The 17,321-nt window shown below is 41.4% G+C and overlaps 1 protein-coding gene across 5 annotated transcripts in view; it reads right to left on the reverse strand.

Moving 5' to 3' along the window:
- Positions 1-455: 455 nt before the first annotated feature.
- CNTRL (centriolin) overlaps positions 456-17,321 on the reverse strand; it is an 84,473-nt gene continuing 67,607 nt past the window's right edge. For 4 of the 5 annotated variants that reach the window (XM_082615067.1, XM_082615068.1, XM_082615066.1 and 1 more), the window contains 14 exons: positions 17,013-17,172; positions 15,488-15,603; positions 15,188-15,405; positions 12,403-12,560; positions 11,207-11,280; positions 9,152-9,340; positions 8,488-8,713; positions 6,962-7,167; positions 5,839-5,979; positions 3,943-4,215; positions 3,704-3,766; positions 2,596-2,802; positions 1,131-1,214; positions 456-862 (listed from right to left, as the gene is read on the reverse strand). In XM_082615067.1, the coding sequence (XP_082471193.1) occupies positions 1,158-1,214; positions 2,596-2,802; positions 3,704-3,766; positions 3,943-4,215; positions 5,839-5,979; positions 6,962-7,167; positions 8,488-8,713; positions 9,152-9,340; positions 11,207-11,280; positions 12,403-12,560; positions 15,188-15,405; positions 15,488-15,603; positions 17,013-17,172 (2,088 nt within the window). In that variant the 3' untranslated portion in view covers positions 456-862; positions 1,131-1,157. The remainder of the gene's footprint in view (positions 863-1,130; positions 1,215-2,595; positions 2,803-3,703; positions 3,767-3,942; positions 4,216-5,838; positions 5,980-6,961; positions 7,168-8,487; positions 8,714-9,151; positions 9,341-11,206; positions 11,281-12,402; positions 12,561-15,187; positions 15,406-15,487; positions 15,604-17,012; positions 17,173-17,321) is intronic. The other variant, XM_082615069.1, reaches the window with a different exon arrangement.

The raw sequence follows: 17,321 nt of genomic DNA on the forward strand, positions 1-17,321 counted from the left end.
TCCAGCTCTAGCCAAACAACTTTTTAGGAAAATAAACCTCAGTAGGTGGTGAGAGATTACTCACTGTGCTATACTGTGTATAGTAACATGGTATATAATACCTGTTACGGTTCAAAAGCTGTATAGGGGCCTAGAAGAGTCCTTGGGGATATTTTAAAACAAAGTCTGACTGAACACAATTTGAATTTGCCACTGGGTCAGATTCTCCAAAGTCCAAAGTTCTCCTAATTTTCTACCACAGAATATTTTTGGTTAAGGAAAAGCACCTGAAGTATTTATAATAGTTTTATAACATATTTTCAAGTGATAAAATATATTCATTGATAGGTACAACATATTTCAACCGGAAGGCAGAGATGGAAAAATCACTTGAAAGACTGACATTTAGGTAAAAATTTTGTGGCTTAACTGTAGATACGTGAAGTGTAAAGTCAGATGTCAGACCCAAATTTACTTTATCTTTTATTTTTATATGAATACAGATTTTAAACAAAATCCAAAAATAACTTGGCACTGTTAATGAAGAGGGGCTTAAGTACATTTTTTTTTTAACCTTTCTAGCTATAGGTTTTACCAGTTTATAGATTCAAATCAGTACTGGTTTTATAATCATTTCAAAGTGAAAAAACCCTCAGCCATCTAGGACCCTGGTTTCAATTGTATACATTTGTTCCCATATGTACAGGTGACTTACAAAAACCCTGACGGTAATTGTACAAGTGGAGTTTCAGCATTTGAATTCACTGGTTCCTGATAAAAAGCAAGTGGCATTCTAATTATGAAGTTGGTGAGGTAGTGGAAAAGGTATTTCCTCATATTTATGCAAGACAGTTTTCCTCCATCTGGCTGAGCCACTCTTTTCCTACAACAAGATGAGAAAGTCAGGATGAACCCTTGCAACAGTAAAAACAGGTTTTAACTAGATTACCAGAATTAAATGATAGCATCATGGCTAACAGGTAAAATATATACTGAGTACCTCTTCGGAAAAATGTTTTAAGATGAACCACCGTACGAAATTTTCCAAGAGAAAAGTCAGAAGGTTACTTTTCTTAAGACTGTATGATAAACTAGAATTCAAGATCTTCCAATTGAAAGTGCAGGTTAAAAGAACTCTTTGTAACATGTACCCTGTGAGCAGGAGGCTCGGAATGGCATCAGTGTCGGTAACTGTCTAGTGATTGTGACGGACCTTGTAGAACTTGGAAGGAGCTCTGAAACGAAGGAAGATAAAACATTAGGCTCAGAAGCCAGTCTCTTAATTCCAACCTAGTTCAGACTTTTATCCCACGTAGGCCTAGATTACGACTCCAGAGTCCAAAATAATTCTAACAAACTCACCTCTACTCATTGTGCCTCAAACATTCCTCTGTTAATAACCTCTTGGATTTAGAGCACCTGAACTCTTCTGGCTGCCACCATGAGCTAAGAATTTAACCTGGCCCCCAAACCCGTCTCCTCCTCTCCCACTATTCTGGGCTCTCTTACCTCGAGGCATCTGCTCTTCAATGCTCTGTGCCTCTGACACACTGTTCCTCAAGGCCTGCCCTGAGGCCCATGATGGTTTTGGCCTGTATCTGACTTGGATCCTACCATGGAAGGTTTTAAGGTAATCATTCAAATCTTGGCTCTGCTGCTAATGAGCGAGCTGTGTGTGTCTATTAATGATGCAACTGGCCTTGAATGTTCTCGTGGCTCAACCATACAATATACTACTCTGTGGTAAAGATTAGCCTCTAAGTCCTGGTGTTGTCTTTTGCTGTGACCTTGACATCATTTTTCATTTTATACAATTTCCTTATCTATATAGAGGGATAAATCCTATTTCCCAGGATATAAATGAGATAATACATGTAAAGTGTTTAGTACACACAATAGGCACACAAGATGGTAGCTATTATCCATCTCTGACAGTAATACTGTGTTATTTACTGATTCCATGAGTATATATATATATATATATATTTTTTTTTTTTTTTTTGCGGTACGCGGGCCTCTCACTGTTGTGGCCTCTCCCATTGCGGAGCACAGGCCCCGGGCGCGCAGGCTCAGCGGCCATGGCTCACGGGCCCAGCCGCTCTGCGGCATGTGGGATCTTCCCGGACCAGGGCTCGAACCCGTGTCCCCTGCATTGGCAGGCAGATTCTTAACCACTGCACCACCAGGGAAGTCCCAGCTTATGGGATTTTAGTTCCCTAACCAGGGATCGAACCGGGGTCTGCAGCAGTGAGAGTACAGAGTCCTAACCACTGGACCACCAGGGAATTCCCTAAACTCTTTATATTGACCAAGTAGACGATAAGGATATCCAGAAGTGGAAGGCATTTATAGAAGAATTAACTATATCCCTGACAGGTCACCCAGTTTCCTAGGCTATTCCCTAAATCATCAGCTTATCCTCTTTATACATCTACCAACCAATTGATTCCAGTCTCCCCAGGGATCATGGAAAAGCAAGTCTTTCCTAAGACAAGTTATTCAGAGATTTGAAGGTGGCATTCATATCCTTCTGAGTCTCCTCAAGATTATGGACCCCAAAGCTTTCAGGTACTTGCCATGTATAAGTCAGACCCCTTGTGAAGAGCTTCCTCCTACCTGGCTTGGTCCAAGATGGGAGTCCTCTGCAAGGGAAGACTCTAGCTGAGACAGACTGGGTGATGACGTGGAATCTACAGATGTGCTGGTGACCAGTTCCCCTAAGGCATCCACTTGTCTCCTCAAGCTGTGTAAAGTGCCCTCTGTCTGCCGCTTCCCTTTGCTTAACACTTCTGCCTGCTTGGACATACAGTGTCGAAGCTGGGCCTGAAAGTGTTACGGTAGAATATATTAGAACTAACACTGGCTACCTTCCTCATGTTGAACATTTGATAGGCAAATCTGACTATCATAAAATAGGAATGGCTGCTGAAAATCCTCTTCTTGTCCTTAAACAAAAAAAGAGGTGCCAGATGGCTACTCTGTGTTGTCATTAACTGGGCCTTTAACTCAGCCGCTTCTCTGCTGTCACAACACTTAGGATTTCAGCATCCCTGGCCTCCCCATTAAATGACTGCCTCATCTCTCTCTCTTTACTGCCCAGACTTAGAAGATTGGTTTATACTTAGTCTCTCACAATGTACGTAATCCTCAACCCCATACTACATTCTGGCTTCCCCACCGTACCTCTGAAATGATTCTCTTATTAAAGTCAACAGCAAGCGCTGTCCCATAGAACTTTCTGTGATGATGGGAATGTTCTGTATCTGTGCTGCCCACTGTGGTAGCCACTGGTCATGTGTGGCCTTGGAGCACTTGAAATGTGGTAACTGAAGAACTGAATTTTTAACCTGATTTAATTAAAGTGAATTTACATTTAAACAGTCACATGTGGCTGGAGGCTATTTGATGTCAAGGTCCTCCACTCACTTGTACTGCCCATGGCTCCTTCTCGGCCCTCGCTGTAAGTGGCCGTTCTCCAAAGATGCATCCTGTTCTCTCTTGTTCTAACTCACTCTCATTTTCCAACTCCTACCTAAACTCTTAACCTCCAAGTTTTTAGGTCAACAGTGACCTATTCTGGACACCTGTTTTCAGCTGCCTATAGAAAGAGGTCCTTCTCTGAGCTTCGAGTGTGTGATCTGTAAAGCTGCCGTGAGAATTCCCCCCCACACTCCTCAGTATGCCAAGTATCTTATGCTGTATTTTTCTTTTAAAAGGGCAAAACCTTGAGTCGATCTTCACGGTGACGCAGTTTCTCTCGGAGTGCTTCTCCACGCCAGTGTTCGTCCTTTTTCAGAGGGAAAGGGAAACAAAGAGTCTCTAAGGACCACCATCAGTAACCAACCCACCTTTCCCTCCTCTAACCCTCTTCCATCCTCAAGTCTGTGTTTGAGCTTATCTAGGGTAGGTGGGAACCAAATTATCCTTTTATGAAGTCCACAGAATAGCAGGATAAACCCTTACCATTATGTGAACATGAGAAAAATTCAGTTTTTCTTCAAAAGGTGATGGTCTCTCACTCACGGGGAATGGAAAGTTCTCTTTCAAGCTTTCCAGCCCTCCTTCTAGGTTTTCGTTCCTTTCCAAAACAGCTTCCAGATCTGCTGGTAGTTCTGGAAGAAACTGGTTAAGATTCTTCAGGCTGGTTCGGATTTCATCTTTCACTTCAGACTTAAGTGTCCTCATTGCTTCACTCATTTCCATTTGTCTTCTTTCCAAATCTTTTTGGTTTTCCATCTAAGGAGTGAGTGAGAGTCAAATAACTACTAGGTAAAGTTTGGGACTTACCTGGAATTGAACTGTTATTGTTAATGATTTAAATTTAATGTTTTAAATACATGTGTCATGTATTTACAGACCTACAAATGTTAATTACTATGATTAGAATGGTAAAAACTTGTGATTTTTCAGCTATTCAAGTATCTATAAGCTACCAAGTAAACAATTTTACTGACATTTGACTGAAGCAACTTCCATTTAGAAAAGCACGGGTGCCATGTTCCTTGAAGGTGCATTACTCTATAGAAGTCAGTCTCTCTCGAGCTAGACAGAGCTGGATTCCAATCTCGTTTCCAGTAAACATTACCAGTATGACTTAGGGCAAGTTAGCTAACTTCTGCACCTCTCTTACCTCATTTAACATGAAGATAATACCTTGCATCCCGAAATGCAAGAACTAGGTGAGAATTTATACAAAGCACCTTAGTGGTACCCAAATCAGAAAAGGGCCATTTACCTAAACAAGCCGTAAGTGATCTAGATTATAAATGTTAATGCTGGAAGGGGACTTAGAAAAGATCTGGTCCAAGGTTTTCATTTTATGGATGAAGAATCTGGCGGTTTTGGCAGTCTGGAGGTTTCCTCAGGTTTTACAGTTTGTGTTTAAGACCTGAGACTACCCTATGTGGCTCTCTCCATAATAAAGAGCTTAGTGAAGATATTACAGTCATACCCACCTCTAACTGCCCTTCCAAGTTTGCAGAGGCTGGGGGGGCCTTTAAATAAAAGGTGTGTGTGTGTGTGTGTGTGTGTGTGTGTGGCAGGGCTGGGGGTGGGTGGCTATAGGCACAGATGAAACTGAATGGCCACACAGGGTTATCCAAAGGACAAGGTGTAGCAGGGTCAACTGAGTGGCCCCAGCAGCCTGACTAGACTAGAGCTCTGGGGTGGCCCAGCTGCTGCCAATGGCTAAGGGACACCAGGAGGGTCTAGGGTTAGACTCTCCATCTAGTGTGAACTGCTTTCCCACCCTCAGCTTGGCAACATTACAGGTTATCAAAGGTTTCCCCGGGGGTCATTTTTTCCTTCCCCAGGGGTTTGGCTCTTATAGACTTGTTTCTGACATAAAATCTAACATTTCAATACAGTGCTTTGGGACATGATAAAATTTTATGCTGAAGAGCTGCCATTTTTCTTTCAAAAACTAACATAAAAACCTTGTTGAACTTAAGAGCATTTTAAAAGTACATTTTGACCCTATTGATACTATATATAAAATAGATAACTAATGAGAACCTACTGTAGAGCACAGGGAACTCTACTTAATGCACTGTGGTGACCTAAATGGGAAGGAAATCCAAAAGAGAGGGGATACGTGTATACGTAGAGCTGACTCACTTTGCTGTACAGCAGAAACCAACACAACACTGTAAAGCAACTGTACTCCAATAAAAATTAATTTTAAAAAAAGTATATTTTGAACAAATACTTTTTTTCTTGTGGAGGTACATTTCTACATTTCAAAACTAGAAAAACAGACTTGATTAATGAGCTTTTCACGATTTTCCCAAAGAAATACCCCTGTTAAAAGAGCTATTGAAGAAGTAAAGCTCTGCCGAGCCCCGTGGGCTGTGGGCGCACCTGTTTCTTGAGCTCCGTGTACTCCTGCTGCATCTGGCTGAGCTCCTTCATCAGGCGCCTGGCCCGCTCGTGGTTGTCCTGGGCCACCTGTTCGATGGTGGCCATTTCCTTCTGCATGCAGCTGTTCTCCTGCTTTTGCTCCTAGCACCAGAGGAGGAGAATGACTCTGGAGGTGTGCGTTGCTGGCTTACGCACTCACTAGCTCCGTGACTTCATTTCTCGTCTAGGCTTCAGCTATAAAATGGGGATAATCTACCTGCCTTCTTCAGCAGCTGTGGTAGAGCTGGGAGTAAACATGTGGTCAGTCTGTCAGCCCAGAGTCTGAATCCTAGATCTGCAACATCACCATTGATACTAGGTTACTTTCCCTTGTCTGTAAGATGTTAACTATAGCCACCGTCATAGGGTTCCTGGGAGGATTAAAATCTACACATCTACATACTGTCTTCACAATCATGTTGCCCATCACTGGTTGTAAGTGTATCACCCTTAGGGAAACACACCTGGTTGGAAAGTACCATTCAACAGGGCTACATTAATTCCTCCAAAGGGTGTTAGAAAAATCCATTCCTGTGACAGCCCCCATTGCTGCCCACTGGCCTCCACCCACCATACACTGTTTTGAACTCATCTGAGTGTCACCTCCCACAATTTATCTCCAGGGATAAAACCATGGTAGGTTGAGCTTCCCAGTTTCAGGATAATGATTAATTAAAACTAACGTTAACCGAAAAGGGCGCGACAAGAAAAACCTGTGAGCACAGACTGCAGCTGGGTAAGAATGTCTTTAGAGGCTTTCCTTCCCCAGCCCCCTCCTCGACCCTGCTGGGGAGATGTGAGCAGAGGCTGGACCACTGAGGGTGCTCTCTGCTCAGTGCTGACGTTGTCTGTGCACACGACCATCGTTCCAGCCAGCCAGACAGCTCCCCTAGGGCTGAGCCCAGACTCTGGAAAAATCTAACATCAGCTTCAGGAACAAATTACGCGTAAATGCACCACAAACCACAGGTGGGTTAGGGACTTGGTTGACAGGTAATTTATTTTCTCTACATTGAAGAAGTATTTTAGTTAAAAATTTAAAGGCATCATCTCCTCATAAACTGCCAGGGCGGTGGATACTCACGAGAAGGTTCTTCTCCAGCTGACTCCGCTGGATCTTAAGTGCTTCCTTGAGGCCGGCGACCTGCTTCTCGGCTTGCTTTCTCTCTGTCAGGAACTGGTTCCGCAAGAGGCTGAAGTCCACCCTCACAGAGTCCGCCTCCTTCTGCAGAGCCAGAAGCTCGCCTGACTTCTCCAGTAACTGCTGCTCCCGTTCTGAAAGCTGTCGTTCTGAAATGAGCGTGTTAGGCAGTTTAGCCCGAGGCTCTGGGCTGGCCGTGGGCAGACTCCACAACGACATGCCACCCACTCAGGCACTTTCCTCCATCACTCAGTCGTCCGGATCTCCCCTGACCCACACCAGAGGCCCAGAAAAAGGCCCAGAGAAGTGTGCCTCTTGATGTAATTTGTTCCCAGAGGCCTGATCCCAAAGTGACGAGACAGCTACTGTCTTCTCTTTTGAGTCTTTGAGACCAGAGAGCACCAACCCTGAGGTGCAGGGAACACGGGACAGACTGCTGAAATGTTTCTTATAAACCTAATTTTAATAAAGGGGGGCACAGTATTTCTTCCTTCATGGGAGGCAGCGCAGAGGAAAGCACACAGGATTTGGAATGGCACACATCTTATTTTCTACAGAAGAAATGTATTTCCTGGTGTTTAATGGGAATCGTGTACGCAAACACTCACATAGTGAGTACTCAATAAATAATGCTTATGCACAACAGTGATATTTAAAACAGATTTTTCTCATCACCCTCTGTAAAGCAACACCCCGCCCAGATTTCACTTCTCACACCTCTGGCATGGTCAGACTCAGCATATTTGTTAAGTTTCAGTTTTATAATGAAATGGTTGGGTCTGAATGCATCAAGAGTTCCCAGGGAAAAAGGAATAATAACCCTTTCAGGTCCCAAGTCCACTGAGTTCACTCAAGGTAGAACAACATTTTCTGAGCATTATTAAAACCTAAAGCCTAAGGAAAAGAAAACTCATTTATTGATGTGAGAACAATCATTTACCCTGGATTCCCATGTCAACTTCATTTATGTATGGCTCGAGAGAGTAAACAAACCCAAAGGCCAACATCTGTATCTTGGTATCATTCACTATGTCAAATTTAGACAGAAGTAGAATTGTTAATATTGTGGGTTTTTTTTTTAATAGATTGAGATGAAATGGATCATTGTTCCAAAGCTCAGAATTAATGTACTTTATAGAAAGCCTTTAGAGAACCTTCTGGCACTTCTCTGCCTTAATGTTCCACTTCCTTGAGACAGCACTCTCGAAGAAAGCAATACAGTAAAAGTAAAAAGACCTGACAGTCTTGGAATCAAATCCTATCTCCATAAAGACAAATTCCCTCTGTCCCTCTGAGCCTGTTTCCTCATCTCTCACAGGGCTGGGAGGTTCAGATGAGGGACCATTCTTCCCACTGTGCTCATCCTGCCTCCTGTCTGGGCTATAGCTGGGGCCTGGGACTCCTTTGCACATTTCACACGACAATCAGCAGATTTCCCCGCCCTCAGTGCAATGTTCCAGAATACATACGGGTTTGGGAGAGCGTCTTCTCCAGGGTCTCACCCCACCTTTCCTCTTCCTGCAGAGTCCTGATGCGCTCCTCAGCCACCGACACCTTGGTCAGCACCTGCTCCAGTCTGCTTTTCTGGCCTGCTATCTCCTTTTCCAGCTGGTGCTGCTGCTCCTTCAGTGTCACTCTACTGGCTTCTAATTTTTCTTCTTCACTTTCTCTCTCTTTCTGGAGTCTCTGAAACATCTTAATAGAGAACAACCTTAGTTAGTCATAAAATAAAAAATACCCAGTGTCCTGAGGGAATCTTCATGGACACTAGATAGATTCCAGTTCAACAGAAAGTAGAAAACAGCCCATGGGGACAGAGAGTGAGTTCTCTTTACAAAGGTGATCAAGTAGGGACTGGAAAACTGTTTGGCCAGCATGTGAGGAGGGGATTCAAGCAGGAACTGGCACGTGGCCTTCAAGATTCCTTACCGGGCCTGTTCTATGGTCTTAATGGCCCGTAATATTAATACCAAGGGAGTCAAAGAGTTGGTGTAAAATCCCCTCTGGTCACACAGGGCAGGTAAGGGAAGCTAATCCCAAGGGGGATGCTTCTCAGCAGCTTTCTGCCAGGGGAAAAAGCTCACACAAGTGATCAAATGTTTCCTCTTATATAACGTCATAGATGTGCGGTACCATTTCCTGTTGGGCTAGTTTGGCCTTGTTTTCTTCAACCTCATTCTGAAACGCCTGCAGTTGTTGTTGTTTTGTTTCCTCCTCTTTTCGGCAGACTTCCAACTTCTTTACTTGTTCTCTGATGTCCTCCTGGAGCCTGGTCTGCTCACTGAGCAGTACATCCTGACGCTTGGTGGTGTGGAGCAGGTCCTTCAGGTGAAAGAACAAATTGAAACTACGGACAAAGCCACCTTCATTACAGGTGGCTAGTGCCACAGCTACATCTATCTACTAAGTCTGACAAAATTAAAGCGTAAAAGTTCCATATCCTTTATTATTTCAACAAACATACAAAGGTACCTGGAACTCAATTTAATCACTGGCTTCCCTCTTTTTAGTACCTAGGATGACAGAGATGTCAGAACCTCAGCAAGAGACTCAGTTCCTCCGAGCTTTAGCTGCCTTGTCACTGAGATGGGAATAAACAACACCCACCTCACAGGACTGCTAAGATTAAGAAAAGCTGTGAATAAGGCTTAACTCTGAAAATGAACCTAAAGTCATGCTTTTGTTACTATTTGAAATATTTATACAGGTTAAAAAACTCAGACAACAGGACTTCCCTGGTGGTGCAGTGGTTAAGAATCCTCCTGCCAATGCAGGGGACACGGGTTCGAGCCCTGGTCCGGGAAGATCCCACATGCCGCGGAGCAACTAAGCCCCTGTGCCACAACTACTGAGCCTGTGCTCTAGAGCCTGCAAGCCACAACTACTGAGCCCGCACACCACAACTACTGAAGCCCGAGCGTGCCTAGAGCCTGTGTTCCGCAACAAGAGAAGCCACCACAATGAGAAGCCCACGCATCGCAACGAAGAATAGCCTCCGCTCGCCACAACTAGAGAAAGCCCACGCGCAGCAACAAAGACCCAACACAGCCAAAAAAAAACACAAAAACCTCAGACAACAATAAATACTTCTTTCTTCAAGGAACCCAAATTAAGCACTTTAGAAAAAGTTACCATATTTCTAACACAGAAAATATTCATACGAACCTGAATAAGACTTCTTAAAAGACAGAATAATTTAAGCTTTATATATCTTAGAAACACAGAATCTTACAGGTAGAAGGATGAGAATTTAGATGTCTAATCTAACCTGTAATTTACAGAGTGGAAACTGAGGCCCAAAACTTGCTTGAGTTTCTCTGAAACTCAAATTTTGGCAATAATCTCACAGGACAACACTGAATTACCTTAAGAAGATGATCAGAAGCACAAGGGTAAAAAGAATCTGCTCTAGGGGCTTCCCTGGTGGCGCAGTGGTTGAGAATCCACCTGCCAATGCAGGGGACAGGGGTTCAAGCCCTGCTCCGGGAAGATCCCACACGCCGCGGAGCAACTAAGCCTGTGCGCTGCAACTACTGAGCCTGCGCTGTAGAGCCCACGAGCCACAACTACTGAGCCCACGTGCCACAAACTACTGAAGCCCGTGCGCCTAGAGCCCGTGCTCCGCAACAAGGGAAGCCACCACAATGAGAAGCCCGTGCACCGCAACAAAGAGCAGCCCCCGCTCACCGCAACTAGAGAAAGCCCGTGCTCAGCAACAAAGATCCAATGCAGCCAAATAAATAAATTAATTAAAAAAAAAAAAGAATCTGCTCTATTCAACATCTGACAAGATGAAGGCCCAGATTTGGCCATTATTCTGCAGCTCAACGAGTGATCAAATCTAAGCCCAGCCTTTGCAGGCCTCAACTGTGCCATGGGTAAGAGATGGTCCATCTGGTCCCTGAAGCCCCCAGAGTGGCTGCTGAGGGACCCTTGGGCTCTTTTAGCCACGACCTTACTTATTAGCTTCGAGTAAAACGTTGTTTGAATAAAGAATTCTAGGGCTAAAATAAACTGGAATATCACTGCTCTGCATCAAAATTTTTGTATATATTATATTTGTGTTTTATAAATGGTTCTAAGGGACCTGCTCATGTGAAAAGGAACCAGCCTACTTGATTTGTTATTTCAACCAATTATCTGCATGCCTTCAGGACACTACTAGAAGATTACCTTTGTGAGGCTTACCTGTTTTGCTAGGTTCAAGTGGTCTTGGACATCAGCTAGTTCCTCCTGTAATGAGTTTACTGCTTCTCGTTTTTCTACAGAAATAACATTTACATAAAAATACATATGCATACATGTTCCAGATTCCTATCAGTCCCCTCAGAGAAGTAGAGTAGAAGTGAATTTACACTTCCTTCTGTTAAATGTATGACTATGCCACCCTATCTTATTAAAGGCCAAAAGAGAGGTACATGCGCAATCCAGATCTGGACTTGGAGCCTACGTTTTTAAAGACTTGCATGTTCAAAAAAAAAGACATGTTACATGTTCAAAACCTCACGATGAAAATTTACACATAATACCTAATGTTGATGAGGTGCATGGTTTAAGAACAGGTACCTTCCACATTGCTGATAAAAATATAAATTTGGTACAACCTTTCAGGAAGACAATTTGGGAATAAATTTTATATCTGTACTGGTTTTGTCACTTACTAGCTGTGTAAGCTTGAGCAAGTCACTTCTCGCTTAGGCGAGCCGCAAGGAAACTAGGCTTAAGTTGCTTTATCTGTAAATGGGTGAAATAATAGTTTCTACCTCATTAAAATGTTACAAGGATTAAGTGATAAAATGCATATGAAAACACCTGCATCATGTCCAGGACACAGTAAGTGCTCAACAGTATACTGTTGGCTAGAATTACTTAGTAACTTATAAATAAACAATCATGAGGCTTTATAAAGAGTTGGTAATTAAGATGTTATTTGCATCTTTGTTTTTGTTTTTAAATCTACACACACACACACACACACACACACACACTCCCCAAGGAAAAATCTGGAAGGATATTTACTAAATTGATAATAGAAATTACCTCTGAGGAGTGAGGTGAATAGTAATTTTTATTTTGTCATTTTGCTATGTTTTTAAATTGTTCTCTAAAGAATATGAATTAGTTTTTTTAAAAAACAGCTTTACTGAGAGGTAATTCTCATACCATGCATTTTCCACCCATTTAAAGTATACAACTTCATGGCTTTCGGTAAGTTCACAGAGTTGTGCAACCACCACCATACCTAATTTTAGAACATTTTTCTCACTTCTAAAAGAAACCCCATGCCCTGTAGCATGAATTATTTCTGTAATAAGAAAGCAAACAAAAGAAAGAATCTGGCAAAAGGAAGAAAGTCCCATCTCTCCTGTTGTACTGCCTCATACCCTGGAGCTGCTGCTGCATGGCTGCGATGTCTCCATGCAGTGAGAGTTTGTTTCTGTTCAGCTGGTCCAGCTCCTGCTGCAGTTTTCTGACATCCACTTCCAACTTTTCTAAGTCTGATTGCTTTGTTCTGCTATTCTCCTCTGTAGCTGCTAAAACCCTACAATACAAATGGAGAATAAGTTAGACTGTCAAATACAAAATGTCTAAGCACACACACGTGACAAGGAATAGTGTTATGTTTCACAATGTAGTTGTGGAGTCTGGATGATATTAATAAATAAATATTAACAATTTACCGAATTATTAAATGTTATTAAATATTAACAAAATGTAAGGCTCTTCAACTCATTTTCAAAAGAAATCTTATTTTCAGCTTTCCAAATAGAACATTTGGAAATGTTTATCATTTCAAAAAGTGACTTGCCAAACCGAAGTTTTATAAAAATCAGGGATAACATGGATAGCACTTATAATTCCAAAAATGTGATTAAGGACTTCCCTGATGGCGCAGTGGTTAAGAATCCGCCTGCCAATGCAGGGGACACGGGTTCGAGCCCTGCTCCAGGAAGATCCCACATGCTGCGGAGCAGCTAAGCCCATGCACCACAACTACTGAGCCTGTGCTCTAGAGCCCTTGAGCCACAGCTACTGAGCCCACGTGCCTAAAGCCCGTGCTCTGCAACAAGAGGAGCGACTGCAATGAGAAGCCCGCGCACCACAACGAAGAGTAGCCCCCACTTGCCGCAACTAGAGAAAGCCTGCACGCAGCAACGAAGACCCAACGCAGCCAAAAAATAAATTAATTAATTTTAAAAAATGTGATTAAAATGGATCACTAACTTCTGATAAGTGAAAAAGCAGGAAACACACTGTATGTATAATAGGATTTGCCCCCAAAACAGATATGTATGAGCATGCATTCCTTTACACGAATGGAATCATATACTATGGACTGGTTTTTGTCTGGCTTCTTTCAGTAAGCATAGTTACTTTGAGATTCATCCATGAATTTGTCTGTATCAATCCTCCATTGCTTTTTATTGCTGAGTAGTATTCTATGGTATGGCTACACTATAATTTGCTAATCCATTCACCAGCTGATGGGCGTTTAGGTTGTTTCCAGTTTTTGGTTACTGCAAATAAAGCCACTATGAACATCAGTGTACAGTTTTTGTATGGACACATGCTTTCACCTCTAGCTGCGAGAAAGCTAGATCTTCTGCTAGGTGTATGCTTGCATTTTTAAGTAACTGCCAAACTATTTTCCAAAGTGGTCTTACTAACATTTTATACTCCCACCAATTGTGTATGAAAGTTCCTCGCTAGCATTTGATATGGTCAGTGTTTAATCTTAGCTATTCTGTTAGGTGTGTAATGATATCTAATTGTGGTTTTAATTTGCATTTCCCTAGTGGTTAATGATACCAAGCATCTTTTCATGTGCTTATCTGCCATCCATATATTTTCTTAAATAAAATTTCAAATCTCTTGCCCATATGAAAAATTGGGTTCTTCATTTTCTAATTACTGAGTTTTGAGAGTTCATTATATCCTGGGTACACGTCCTTTATCGGATATATGGTTGCCAGGATTTCTCTCGCAGTCTGTGACATGTCTGTTCATTATCTCAACAGTGTCTTTTGAGAAACAGAAGTTTTAAAGTTTGATGAGGTCCAACTTTATCAATTTACTCTTTTTTTTTTTTTGCGGTACGCGGGCCTCTCACTGTTGTGGCCTCTCCCGTTGCGGAGCACAGGCTCCGGACGCGCAAGCTCAGCGGCCATGGCCCACGGGCCCAGCCGCTCCGCGGCATATGGGATCCTCCCGGACCGGGGCACGAACCCGTATCCCCTGCATCGGCAGGCGGACTCTCAACCACTGCGCCACCAGGGAGGCCCTATCAATTTACTCTTTTATGGATCATGCTTTCAGCGTCTTATCTAAGGAATTTTTGCCTAACCCAAGGCCACAAACATTTTTTCCCATGTTTTCTCCTACAAGTTTTATATTTTGGTTTACATTTATGTTTATGATCCATTTCGAGTTAATTTTTATATGTAGTGTGAGGTATAGATCAAGCTTCATTTTTTTGGTTTTGGATACGTAGTGCTTTTAGCAACAGTTTTTGAAAACACTATCTTTTCTCTACTTTGCATCTTTGTCAAAATCAGTTGTGCATATATTTGTGAGTTTACTTGCAGACTTCTGTTCTGTTCCATTGACCTATTTGTCTATCTTTATACCAATACCACAGTGTCTTGATTACCATAGCTGTATACTGTCTTGAAATCATATAGTATTAGCCCTAAACTTTTGTTCTTCTTTTTCAAAGTTGTTTTGGTGTCATATCTAAAAAGTTTTAGGTTCTATTCTAGGTCCTCTGCATTTCAATATGAATTTTAGAATCAGATGGCCAATTTCTATTTAAAAAACCTGTTGGGATTTTGACTGTGATTGTTTTGAATCTATAGATCAATTTGAGGAGAACTGAATCTTAACAATGGGTTAAGATTGGGTCTTCCTACACACGAACAAGCATATATTATTTTATTTAAAAAAATCACAACAAGTTATTTTAAAAAATGCTTTTGGGAAAAAAAAAAAAAAAACCTAAAAGGAAAATTCACCCAAAAATGCTGTTGGTGTACTGTACTGTGATACTGAGTTTGTGGCGTATTTTGTATTTTTTTGCCTTTTCTCAATTTTCCAATTTTTGAATAGTGTGTTAATAATGCTTTAGCTCTCCAGATGGGATTTTACAAGCTTACTTGTTCCTGCTCTCACCGTTTGGTTTGTGCCAACTTCTTCTCCCAGCCATCACATTTCTCTTCGAGATCTTCCTTTTGTTTGCACAAAGACTCAACACATAACTGCAGTGCTCGGATCTCAGCAGTTATTTGCTCAATTTCTCGTTTGTCCCTCTCCAAGAGCTGCTTCTGCCACTCCATTTCCCCTTTCTGTCGCAGGGCTGTCTGCTGCAAACTGTCCAACTCCAGTTTCTCCTAAAGCAGATAAAAGAGGAGTCAACCATGCAAACTGAGAAAGACCGCGGTTCACTACCGGTAAAACAGCTTTGTTTATTACCTCTAGCACTTCAACCTGAGCCTTCTCTAACTCAGACACCTTTTGGTCATGTTGTAGCTTCAAACCTTGCAGCTCATTGTTTTCAAGTTGCAACATGTCCAGAATATTCTTTAGTTCTAACAGAAACAAAGCATGGTCCAGGCTATTAAATGAATGTTGAAACATTTACAAAATGAAACAGAAAATAATGCTACTGGCTGATACAAGAAACAAAAGATAATAAAAATATATTTGTTGTGCTGAATTAATGGAGCTAATTAATTGTATTCTGAATGTAAAAAGCCTTTAAAAGTATTGCTAAACATTAATTTGTTATAAACATTTAAACAAAAACATTCAACAGAGATCTAGTTCTAAAAATTACTTACCCTACCTAAAAGAATTTAAATCAAAATAAATAGGAAAAACTTTAAAATATATCAGCTGAGATTTATATAACAATTCTTTTGTCCTTTGAAATACAGATTTTTAAATATTAACTACTTTTATCTGATTATAAAAATATGTATTCATTATAGAAAATTTGAAAAAAGTATAAAAGAAAAAAATGAAAACCCATCATTATCCTACCATCCAAAGACAATCACTACTGCAATAGCATTTTGATGTACTCCCTACCAGGAGTGCACGCACATGGATAGACATACACACATATATCTATTTTAAAATAAACTGGGACTACAATCAATATTCAGTTTTTAATCTATTTTTTCACTCTTCTTTCATCAGCATTTTTACATGTCATTAAATGTTAAAATATGTTTTTTTAAAAAAATTTATTTATTTTATTTATTTATTTTTGGCTGCGTTGGGTCTTTGTTGCTGTGCGTGGGCTTTCTCTAGTTGCAGTGAGCGGGGGCTACTCTTGGTTGCGGTGTGCGGGCTTCTTATTGCGGTGGCCTCTCTTGTTGCAGAGCACGGGTGCTAGGTGCCCGGGCTTCAGGAGTTGTGGCTCACGGGCTCTGGAGTGCAGGCTCAGTAGTTGTGGCGCATGGGCTTAGTTGCTCCGCGGCATGTGGGATCTTCCTGGACCAGGGCTCGAACCCGTGTTCCCTGCATTGGCAGGCGGATTCTTAACTACTGTGCCACCAGGGAAGCCCAAAATATGGTTTTTAAATTAGTCATTTGTTTCCAAATTTTGTCATTATAATTTCTGTTGCAAGTAACGGACTCAGTCAACTTAATTTGTAAAACAAGGAAATAAAGGCTTACTTCTTAAGAAAAAAAAAGAGAGAGAGAAATAAAATAAATATTGCTGCGATGTACATAAACGGTTGCCCTCTCTAGATAACTGGAAATGGGCTACCCGGTTTAACAGGTGTGAGTTTAATAGTCTTAAGACACTGGGAGGTTGTTCCATTTTATACTTCAATCAACAGCCTGCAAGCGCTCTTCTTTCATCACACCCTGGTCAGCAGTGAAGATGATTATTTTACTTTTAGTCAATCTGAGTGGCAGAAAATATTATATTCTTTTTATAATCTGCTTTTCTTTGATTAGAAATAAGGTTAAACTTTAAACTTACCAGTTTTATGTTTAGACATTTGCCCTAAAACTACCTGGAGATTTTCTTCCTCTTTTTCAATTTCCTGCTTTATAAGTGAAAGTTGATTTTTTTTCTCACTAATCTGGACATTCAGTTCTCCTTTCTGAAAACTCAGTTCTTCCAGAAGAGATTTTAGTTCCTGTGCAAAGAAAAAGAAAAGAAAAGAAAAAAGTCAACTCACCTTCACCAAGTTATGAATAGAAATTACTTTAAAATCAGTTCTGTTATTAACTGTCTCATTTCATAGAAATTCTCATTTGGAAACAAGCTCATGTTTGAGTTTTACGT

Source organism: Mesoplodon mirus (assembly GCF_964341445.2).
Source record: "Mesoplodon mirus genome assembly, chromosome: 1".
Classification (NCBI taxonomy): Eukaryota; Metazoa; Chordata; class Mammalia; order Artiodactyla; family Ziphiidae; genus Mesoplodon; species Mesoplodon mirus.